The sequence below is a fragment of the Coccinella septempunctata genome, chromosome 9 (genome assembly GCF_907165205.1).
Source record: "Coccinella septempunctata chromosome 9, icCocSept1.1, whole genome shotgun sequence".
In the NCBI taxonomy this organism is placed as follows: Eukaryota; Metazoa; Arthropoda; class Insecta; order Coleoptera; family Coccinellidae; genus Coccinella; species Coccinella septempunctata.
Window position 1 is genome coordinate 13,659,434 of NC_058197.1, and position 11,814 is coordinate 13,671,247.

An 11,814-nucleotide genomic window follows, 5' to 3' on the forward strand; every position below is an offset into this window, starting at 1 on the left:
AGATTCTGAACTCACTTCGAACAGTTTTATAGCCTAAAATTCCAATAACTCTACTCACCTCTCTTGTGGTGAAGTCACTAATCTCAAATGTTCTCTCACTTAATTATGAAAGCCAAAAATTCTTGGCTTATTTGACGAATCTTTTATCTTCTTCAAATTTACGTCATCGATTGTGCACACTCTGAATAGCGAAGAGCAAATACGTGGACGTTGTGAATAGATAAGATAATGACGCTGCTGGTTAGAGAAGATGCCATCGTAGTAGTCTTATCTACGTGCAATAAAACTTTTTGCAATGCTCTTATCTGCTCTTCATATCAATTCTCTCTGTATGCGAAGTTTTTAATCCTCTAATGAAAAGGGCGGCCACCAGAAGAACGAAAAGCTAAGTCGTCACTTTGTTGAGTCATCTTAAGTTGTCGAGATGAAGTCCATATTGTGGGAAGATCATCTCCGACTACTACCATACCAAAGATAACCGCGTGTTACAGATCCCATCCTTCTCGCTCGATGAAACGTGGAGAGATTCAACAGTGTAAACATTGACTCTTTAATAGTTCGGACCTCTCGTGACCTATTGATGGAGGTGGGGATAATGATTACAATGTATTGAGGGCGTGGCTCTTCCGTATTATAAGTCATGTCGTGATGTGGTAAACGGCTTTTATCGAACGATTTCGATCTTGACTGCTTCATCGGGAAGCTGGTGCGAAAAAGGGGTTTCCACTTATGTCGTTGACCGTCTGATGATCGATTCTGGGCCAGCCCTAGTTGGGTTTTCAACGTGTCCGATTTCATCAAGAAATTCTCAACAGGTGTCAGGGTTTTCGGGTTTATAACATGCCTAAAATCATTTAGAGAAATGGGGATCAGATATATCACGAGTGATGAACATTGCTAATGTATATTAGCCCATTAGTACTGTCATCGATTGACAACCTGGCAACAATAACCTTGAAATTCCTCGAATATGCCTGGCAGTTATAACTCGGTTTAAATCTATGAGGCAGAGCGCATTTAAATGTCTGTTAAATAGAGTTTTCGTAAACTGTTGAAGTGAATGTACAAGGTAAATACTGTATGATAGTGCATTAACATCTTCATTTACAAGCATCCCTCAGGTTCAAAATTGTTGTCCAATATAACCATGACTGTTTGTACTTACCTGCGACTGTCAATTGTCAACAAAGCGGTGTGACCACTGACGTTTGTGAACTCAAGGAAAGTAGAATCTATGGTTCGACAATTGTCTTGATTTGACACTGAAACCTTGAGGTATAGGGGGTCTTGTTGCAACTTACGGTCAAGATGTGATGAAGCCTCGTGTCCTTTCTTCAAGACAATGTCAATTTATTACCATGATCACTCAGATTTCTAGACCTTCCAACCATCGAGCATGTTGGGACAGTATGATTACTTGCTGCTCAAATCTTACAGAAATATTATTAGGTTGCATGGTGGGATATCGATGACAAGTCTTAGGAGTATTGAGATTGGGTCAAATTATCTTATTCTCCTCAATTTCAAATGGTTCATCACTTCAGGATGCAATGTTGGTTTTGAAGAGCATAAAGTTATAACTGTGAAAGCTGTCAGTAGATTGGCAGTTGTCATTTAAATGACATTTCGTTCTGACATTTCATTTTCAGAATATTATATGCTCTCTATGCCTTATGTTTTTTCACAGTTCTTCATTAAACAAGAGCTCCGTTTCCACTTTCAAATTCATTGATATTGGTTCCGAATAGCGTAGAGTTACGACTGTGGAAGCTGTCAATAGATTGACAGTTGACATTTAAGTGACATTTCGTTCTGACATTTCCTTTCCAGAAAACTATATGTTGTATATGCCCTTTGTTTTTTTACAGACAGTTCTTCATCAAACAAGAGCTCCATTTCCCCTGTCAAATTCATTTACATTGGTTTTAAAGAGCATGGAGTTAAAACTGTGGAAGCTGTCAGTAGATTGACAGTTGACATTCAAGTGATCTTTCGTTCTGTTTTTTCATTTACAGAATATTATATGCTCTCTATGCCCTTTGTTTTTTCATAGTCCTCCATTAAACAAGAGCTCCGTTTCTACTTTCAAATTCATTGACATTGGTTTTAAGGAGCATGGAGTTATAAGTGTGGAAGCTGTCAGTAGATTGACAGTTGACATGACAGTGTCATTTCGTTCTGTCTTTTCATTTACAGAATATTATATGCTCTCCATGTCCTTTGATTTTTCATAGTCCTCCATCAAACAAGGGCTTCGTTTCCACTTTCAAATTCATTGGCATTGGTTGATTGGTTTTAAAGAGCATGGAGATATAACTGTGGAAGCTGTCAGTAGAGTGATATTTGACATTTAGGTGATATTTCGGTCTGTCTTTTCATTATTTAATACAGAATATTATATGGTCTCTATGCCCCTTCTTTTTATAGTCCTCCATCAAACAAGAGCTCCGTTTCCACTTTCAAATTCATTGAGATTGGATTTAAGGACCATAGAGTTATAAATGTGAAAGCTGTTAGTAGATTGACAGTTGACATTTAAGTGACATTTCGTTCTGACATTTCATTTACAGAATATTATATGCTTTCTATTCACTTTGTGTTTTCACACTTCTTCATTGAACAAATGCTCCGTTTCCACTTTCAAATTCCTTAATATTAGTTTTAAAGAGCATAGAGTTATAACAGTGGGAGCTGTCAGTAATTTGACAATTGACATTTCATTCTGTCTTTTCATTTCCAGAATATTATATGCTCCCTAACCTCTTTGTTTCTTCACAGCTCTCCATTAAACAAAAGCTACGTTTTCACTTTCGAATTCATCGACTGAAAACAATGAATGCCTGTCAAACTGACGTTCCGAATTAATAAAATTTCGATATCGGTGGTACTTTACCGTGTTGCCATATCTACATCGATTTTTAAGGGTAAACGGATAAAAATACTGGTATTGAGTGATTGACATGCAACTGACGAGTTGCAAAACAGGAATACGCATCTTCTGGTATACTTGAAACTGATCTTTTCGGACGTCATTGTCATTGCCCCGATTCTTTGGTGTTCCCAGAGCATTCCTGACCTGAAATTCACAAAGGACTTCTTCACCCCTTCGAAGAACGGGAACGGACGGGCAGAACTCGCACAAGAGGGGTTCCGTAGGTACCCAGAAAAATTGCGTATCTCGGAGCAAGGATCTGTTATCATCACCTCGCGTAACAGCGAATTGTTTGTCTCGACCGAGCAATTATGCAAAATTTATCGCCAACCTTGATAAAGGTTATCGTCTACGTCGATTTAAAGTAGCGAATTTGTTGAATATTCATAGTTGAAACTCCTCAATATTCATGAGTCGACCTCAATATTTACGTTACGTGAATTCGCGAAAAATTATGTCATAGGTGCCGCATCCCGAACTCCCTTCAATTGTTCATCTCCTTTGACAGATCACTGACATTTTGTGGAGGGGGTGAAAAATGCGTAGGCGGATCCAAGTAATCACATGACAACTGCTCCTTCGATAACAAACGTGCACAAGAGAGAGGAAACATCCAAATGACTTGACACATGATTAAACTGTCACATCTTACTAAAATCAATGTGAAATCATGAAAAACCAACAAAATCTAATGATAATTGAAAAATTCTTCGACATCCATCGCCCAAATTCCTCCGCACAATCAAAATCCTGTCTTGGCACGGAAACGGCGAGTAAAACAACAAAACCAGTCGAGCAATTCAGCTGAAAACAGTGCTAGAGCCGTCATGCATGGTGAAGGTACAATGACACAAAAAATCACGTTACCTCAGACTTGCGCTGTTCCCTGTCACTATCCAAGCAATCCGTGGCACATTACTCTAAAAATCCGAAGGGAGAGCCGGCAACGTCGCGAAATACATCGTCGCTTCAGCTGGCAACGTCGGATCGCCTACATAGAGATACCACCGAATACATGTTAAAATATTCCCCGATTTCTATCGCGATTTGAACGGCTTATCCAACTCGGATTTTCGCGAAAATCGCTCGGTATACTGTTCGAAACTCGCACTAAGACGTACCGTAATCGGATTTGGAAAATATCCGTTTTTTGTGGATTTCAACGAGAAATTCGACAATGCATGCTACGCGCGTTGAATTTCGGAGTATACTACATAGAGAAGCTTGGTTTTCTCCTAGCGGAGCACAACTTCGACCGTGCAAGCTCCGCCCATAGCCAATGGTCGTGGAGTATTTCGCCCGAACGTAAACGAACGTTATCGATCGTCTCCGAACAGTTAAAAACGGCGGCGTCAGACGTATAGTCCGATACCAAACCATTTTGTTATATCCAACATATGCCAGCCGGAATTTCGATATTTTTGGACCGTGGTGGTCGCTTCGTTTTATGCGGTTGGGTCGGCGTAGGAATTTGACATGTCACGTTGCGGACGTGTGGAAACGTCATGGCGCTTTCGCGCCAAAAAATGTCGCTCTTTATTGCCGTTTTCGAAACGGATTAGTTGGGGAGTAATAAAATCGTCGGGTTACCTCTCTGTGGGGACTCTTCAAAGGGTTTTATGGTTCGTCGACACTATTTTGAACTATTTGTTTATAGAATACAATAGAATTTGTTGTAGTTGAATGGAACCTCCAGATTAGACTCGATTGTGCTTCTGTGGCAATTCTGTGACGGAAATGGCAATTAGCGCAACATTCAGGGAGGTGTTAAGTGGATATTTATGTGGGGCATTATGGACCCTTCGATCATTTGTGGGGTTATAATATTGACGTTTTGAATGTCAAACGTTTGTTTGACGTTCAAAATGTCAAGTTATTTTTGACATTTGGAATATATTTAACTGAGATGGATATTTATCGAATGGGTGCAACGTTGAAGTCGAGTTTTAAGGATTTTCTATACCATTGAGCAAGGGAAATTTCCTAACGCATTCGTCTTGCTAAGATTCTCTTTAAGTTTTTATAAATACTTAATTATGCGTTGTTTTGATCTCAGAAATTTGTTTTTTGTGAATTTCTAAATTTGCAATGCACTTTTTGCTTTTTCACGGCAAACCAGAATGGTCAGTGACAATTTGTACGCGAACAATATTATTTCAAAAGTCTACCGTAGAAGCGATGTTAACAAAACACATTTTTCTAGTTTATTTCTGGCCAAGGGCTATTGAAATGTGCTGCCAGAAAAACTATCGAAGATGGTCCTGGGAAGTTATAGGTACGGTATACCGTAAAACCATTCTGCAAATTTTATTTTCTGGTTTTCAAAATCGAATGCTAGGTACCTACAGAGAAACTTTCTGGCTAAGTATCTATACTTTTTTCAATTCAATTTCCGAGATTCTTCTTGTACCTACTTACCTATTTAGAAGAAGTTTGCTTATTTTCTTGATGCTTTTAAATTCCAAGTAATTTCGTTCAAAATTGCCCTGAAGAAATTCAAAATCGAAATGCCGAAAATATATCTATGTTTTCACGCTTATATACAGTGTAGGTCTTTGACTTTTACAAATATTCAAACAGTATTTTCTTGAGGTCAAAAAAAAAAAACACTTTCCTATACGAGTTCCTATACCTACCATTTTTTCTGATTTGGCCCTGCTAAAGATATAACTATTAAGTTTGCAGTGTGTGACACTACACATCTTTGGATCTTTTAAAAGGAGTTGCGCATTCGGTCAAAGTAACCAATTTTTTTAATTCCACAGATATTTTTTTCATTTTTGAACATGAAATTACTCGAAAACGGCGCATTATTCACGAAAAAATAAAGAACACTTTAATTTTACAAAACGTTCATTAGATCGCGTTCAACTTAGTTTCAAGAGTTGGGTTCTTTGAATTGGTGGTATTTTTATGGTACGTAATGGTAATGTTGAGAAAACTGGAAGACGTGGGTGATATCTTGTGTTCGAAAAAGATTCATCAAATAAATGAAAAACTACATTCCGAAACTCATTTCATTCGATAAAACCGTTTGTGGGAACTAAAATAACATTATTTTATGGTTTTTCAACAGCCTGTATCTTTTAATTCGAGCCAATTCTAAAAAAATGGGAAAGAAAACACGATGCTTCGTTTGACCTCAAGAATCTATATCTACCATTAAAATATTTTTACGAGTCAAATACTCACCCTTAGAGTATACCTACCTATTTAGAAAAAAGTTGTTCATATTTCCTAAATTCGCAATGTTGCTTTTACATTCATTTCAATAAGCAATTTCATTCGAAATTGACCTGAAGGAATTTCAAACCGAAATGCTGAAAATATATTCATGTTTTTACGGTCATATATTTCAGTGGCTCTGATTCTGGAAGTCGAAATATGGAGAAAACTCAGCTCATAAAGGTACCTCCAAAATCCAGTACCTAAATTTGTTATAGTTTTATTAAAATTTTGGAAGATACGAAAGACATCTTGTAGGAATCTACATGGGAGTTTTTGGATAAACTGAATAAAATATTCAATCTCCGGGAGGTGTAGAGAATTGTGTTATATTAAAATACCATACACAAGTACGTGGGGGTTGAAGCATATGGGGATGAAGGGCGAAAAAAACAATCCCTCTCAGTTCGGTGGCGTATAAAAGCGTCCAATGAACTAATGAGAATTCGCACAATACGACGTTTTCAGATGATGAAATACTTTATTAGATTTCGTTCGTAAACGCGAAGGGTAACTGGAGATGCTTATATAGGGTGAATCTTTGACTCGTGAAAATATATTAACAGTAAATTCTTCAGGTCAAAAGAAGCACTTTTTTCCCTTACCATTTTTTCAGAATCGGCTCAGTTTAAAAACCGTTGAAAAAAAATTTATAATTTATTTTCTAGTTCTATGTCACAAACGGTATTATTGAATGAAATGAATTTCGGAATATTGTTTTTCATTAATTTGATGAATCTTTTTCGAACTTAAGATATCACCCACGTCTTCCAGTTTTCTCATTATGACCATTACATACCACAAAAATACCAAAAATTCAAAGAACCCAACTGTTGAAACTAATTTGGAGGCTATCTAATAAATATTTGAATTTTTAAAAGTATTTTCCATATTTTCTCGTATGATGCACTGTTTTCGAGTAATTTGATGTTCAATAATAAAAAATATCTGCCATATTCGAAAAATTGTGTTGAGTCAAGATTTAGCGTGTTATTCTGGTAATTTTGTTTTTCGAGGGTGTCACAGCTGAAAAAAGCATGAAAAAATGGTATAAGAAAAGAGTGTTCTTTTTGACCTCAAGAATCTACTGTTAAAATATTTGTACGAGTCAGACTCACCCTGCATAGCCTAAGATTACGTCGAAGAAGACGTTATAAATTCGAAAACATACTCACACAGCATCAATATTTTGTGCAGAAACATGGTGTTAAATATGCCACCAAAAATTAAAAATTTTTTCGTTGATAAACATCAACTTATGCACATGCGGACATATTTCGTTGAAACTACCCACATAGGTATTAGGTACTGAAATGTTAAATTATGTGAGAAGAACCATCCAGATTCAGATAATATTAACTTGATAAGATTCCCGATGAAGTTCTAATCTTACTTGAATATTTATTTCGAAAAAATTATTCCAACGATGATTTTTCAATGAAATTTCGAATTTTATGGCGAAGCTAAAGAAGTTCAGAACTTAGAAATAAAAATCATTCTTTCGAGGGTAAACTGATAATACAAAATGCAATGAAAACTTGAACTTTTTTCATAAAATTTCATGGAGTCTTCTTCATCATGTTATGTTGAAATATTGCATAAATATTTTTTTTCTGTTTCAATCTTATGAGATAAATCTTCATAAAATATTATTTTTCGTATTATTTGGGGAACTGGTCTTTTTTCATATTGAAAGTAATAAAATACGAAAGTAAAACTATTTATTATAATAAATTCTCAAAAAACTACATAGGGGGTTTTAACATAAAATGGTAAAAACATATTATTAACACTCAAACATAATTAAACCATATCATTTTTTCATGCATGAAGAAAAAAAATCGAGTTTACGAGATATAAAAAACATTGATCAATAATTCAGGAAAAAATTAAACTCGAAGTCGAACAAATAGAACAGTGTATATCGATCGATTCAGAGTTAAATTTCTCGTGGTACACTCACTTAAGCTTCAGTCTTTTTGTAGCGGACATTCAACGGTTTCGTTTTCAAGCAGAGTTCTGTAGTTTTTTCGCCTGTATCGACACCATCTTGGGTGTGAACTTTCCGCAGTCCTTCTTCAACTTATCGTGCTTGTTCATGAAGTCCGCTACTTTTTTCCAACGTCGGTTGGTTCCTTGAGGCATGATCTTCAGAGCTTCCTCCAAATATTTAATTTTTTCTTGGTTCCATCCCTCTGTCACTTGATGGATACCGTTGGACGTTATATGCTGAGTCTTCGCTGTTTTTGATTTTTCCGTCGAATAATCCAGCTTGGCGGCCCTGAAAAACGCTGTTTTACCTTCAATTTGTATTTGGTTGTTTATCTCTCTCAGTTCCACGATGTTCATCGTTTCGCAGATCGTTTCTACGGCCGTTATGTGTTTCAGGGTCTGCTCTGGATTTTCGACGAAATATTGGTTTGATTTGCAGACATCCCTGAGGGTTTTACGCTCTTTCTTCATTGCGTTTTTCTGGATTTCCCGTATTTTGCGTTCGGCTTCAATTTTAGCTTTTTCTTCAGCCTCCGCTTTTTCCATGGCCAATTTAGCTTCTTTGGCAGCTCTTTGTTCCTCCTCTATCTGTTTTTCGAGGGCAGCTTTCTTTGCCTTCTTAGCCTCCAACTTACGATCCTTCTCCTCCTGTTTGAATCGTAAGATCCTGGGGTCGTTTTTGTAGGCCAAGTCGACCAAACTTCGCAACCTAGCCATTTCTTCCTTCTTCTTCCTGGCTCTTTCGGCCTTGTTTAGCTTGTCCGCTTGTCTCTTTCCCTCGCGACCCGAACACGCTTCTTTATCTTCCAGATCCTCGTAAGAAAACTCCCGCCACGATTTAAAATCGTACCAGAAGTTGTAAAAATTCTCGACTTCTTGGATGGTCGATCGGGGACCGCCGATTTTGGGAACATTCTTCTTCTCTGACCATCTACTGTTCAGCTCGAAATAATATTTGCAAGTTCCATAGAAATCTTTTTTTAAATCGTGGCTGCTCGGTAGTGCGTCATCGAACTCCGGATCGACTGAGTCGTACGATTTCCGTTTCTTGGGATCGCCGAGGGTTTCGTAGGCCATCGTTATACAGGTGAAATAGTCGTCGCTCACTTTTATTTCGGCTCCTTTGGCCTTACGTTTATCTGGGTGGTGACGCAGGACCTTTTGTCGATACGCAGAGCGGATGGTTTCCTCGGAAGCGTCGTATCTCAAGGTCGGGATGCCCAGGACGCGGTAGTGGTCCTGTTGCTTCCAATCCTTGGGATCCAGACTCCTGAGGTACTCCAAGTCGTCTGTGTACTCCACTTGGTCGGGTTTTAACTCGCGAACTTCATGCGGTAAGAACGTCAACACCTTCACTCCGGCAATGTTTCGTTTTAATACGTACCGATACCTTACCGCGACGGTTGTACAACTATTATAAGATTGAACCATGATGAAAATATTTAGACTGGTATCGAATATGGGACTTCAGTAAAACCAACTCTCGCACTGGGTAGCTAAATAACTGAAGAAATGTACCAGAGTTCGAGGTTTTATAGCAAAATTGGACGTTTGCGCAGTGAATTTTGGACAATTACCTATGAGACCCCTGACTCAACTTTTTCAAAGAAGAATGGACCAAATTGAAAAAGTGTCCGAACGATTTATTGTCCCTAATGACTTTTTCATTACTTTCTCCGAAAGGGTAGGTACGTTATCCGTTTTTAATAGGGAATTCAAGGAATTTGGGCTACGTATTTAGTAAATGGTGACGGATAAGGAGATGAGGGTCCTTCTAAACTACCGGCTTAGCAAACGGTTTTGACGATTTGAAAAATAGTTCTGGAGGGTAAATTATATTGTAGCTTTGCTTATTCATCGAGAATTCAATGAGTAGGTACTTGCATTCGCTCGCGTTTATTCGTTTAAAAAGTGAATGTTACGTTCTTTATTCTAGGACATCTATAAAACAACTGAAGTACATATGTGAAGAGAATATGTCCCTTCTTTCTTTATACACCCACATATTACAGTGAATTACTTGTTTTGTTGAAATGTGGAACCATTTCACAGGTGAGCGAATTAAGTTTAATCAATTTCGGATTTATGAATTTATAAAACTGAGTAACTAATATTGATGTAGAGGAAGATCTTGTATTTCTCCATTTATCAGTGACTTAGCTTGGAATAACATTGCCTTGTTATGCGGGAAAGGTAGAAATTTCATAAAAGATCAGAGGTTTTATTTTCGTTCATTTATTCGTCGATAAAATTGAAATATTAAGGTGATTGTTATCATATTTCATAGGGACAAACAGAATAAGTACTGACTGAAGAAAAAAACCTACTTTAAATACTGGCTCAATAAAAAGTAACGTGCACAAATCACATATTCTCGCTATTTACTATCTTGTAGGAAATTTTGTAGGAAAATGATCGAATAGGTACAAGTCAAAGTTTCTTTCAATTAGCTACGCAATTTTTCATGTTTAATTGAGGAGTTTTTCATGCTCCTTCTACGAGAGGGAAGGGCAGTTTTTTAACAGGCCTTGTGCCAGAAATGAAAGACCTTTTGCTGCTGATTTGGCCATTGATACATATTCTAAAAGAGCAACTCTTTTAGTAATAAATCTCGAAATTTCATCGATCGCGGAGCAGTGGGGGTTCCAGGAGTGATTTTGGGATGGGGGCATTATTTTATATTTTGTAAGATGTTTGTTGAAATGAAAGTAATTTGTATATCTTTAAAATGGTTCCCCCTTGAAACCGCCCTTGCTTCTGGTTTAGCCGGAAACACCTTTCGTTTTTTGAATGTAACACGGAGATTTCTTATTCATAATCCGATAACTCATTGAATTCCGAATCGCTTTTATGTTTTATGTATCATTTGTGTAGATAGTGATTATTTCCCTTTTATACTGAATTTGCCTTGAAAATGTAAGTTTGTAATATACCGACATATACGTACAGGATGGGCAAAGATAGTTGTCTACTGAGAGGATCTCGAGAACTTTAGCAGCTAGAGGAAAACGGATGTTATATTTCCGAGCTCTTTTTCAGAGAAACAAAGAATGGTGAAAACCACAGCCTCCTACGATATTTTATTTTTGAGTTTGACGATTTCCTAAACTTTTCATAACTTTTTTGTCTTTGAAGATACAAATCTGAAACTTGAACCACCTACAGGCACTTTTTTACGTACAATCCACTGATGAGCTAAAAATATTTTTTCATTTCTACTCATTAGGAAAATTTTAATTATTTCAAATGCAAACTTTTATTGAATTTATTTCTGAATTGGAAAAAAATCTTTTGTCAGAAGATTCTACGTATGAAAGTGCCCAAGGAGGTTCAAGATTCTGTAACTTCAAAGACAAAAAAGTTATGAGAACTTTTAGAAATCGTCAAAATCTCAATTTTTGTTTAGGTATATCTCATTGAAACTACCCAAATATTAGGTACTAAAATGTTAAATTATGTGAGAAAGAACCACCCAGATTCAGATAATATTAACTTGATAAGATTCCCGATGAAGTTCTAATCTTACTTGAATATTTATTTCGAAAAAATTATTCCAACGGTGATTTTTCAATGAAATTTCGAATTTTATGGCGAAGCTAAAGAAGTTCAGAACTTAAAAATAAAAATCATTCTTTCGAGGGTAAACAAAATGCAATGAAAACTTG

At 36.8% G+C, this 11,814-nt stretch overlaps 2 protein-coding genes across 4 annotated transcripts in view; both read right to left on the bottom strand.

Annotated features, from left to right (window-relative positions):
- The window catches only part of LOC123319817 (protein suppressor 2 of zeste-like), a 114,654-nt gene that overhangs the window by 47,069 nt on the left and 55,771 nt on the right, over window positions 1-11,814 (bottom strand). For 2 of the 3 annotated variants that reach the window (XM_044906768.1, XM_044906765.1), the window contains exon 1: window positions 3,800-4,130. The exons of the other annotated variant lie outside the window; for it this stretch is intronic. The gene's annotated coding sequence lies outside the window, so the exon portion shown is untranslated. Of the gene's footprint in view, window positions 1-3,799; window positions 4,131-11,814 lie in introns of those variants that run through there. 3 annotated transcript variants of the gene reach the window in all.
- Window positions 8,165-9,580, bottom strand: LOC123321113 (dnaJ homolog subfamily C member 2-like). Its single transcript, XM_044908616.1, has one exon. It carries the CDS (start codon window positions 9,578-9,580, stop codon window positions 8,165-8,167), a length of 1,416 nt encoding a protein of 471 aa, XP_044764551.1.

Coding starts and splice junctions, on each gene's coding strand:
- LOC123321113 (XM_044908616.1), bottom strand. CDS start 9,580: ATGGTTCAATCTTATAATAGTTGTACAACCGTCGCGGTAAGGTATCGG.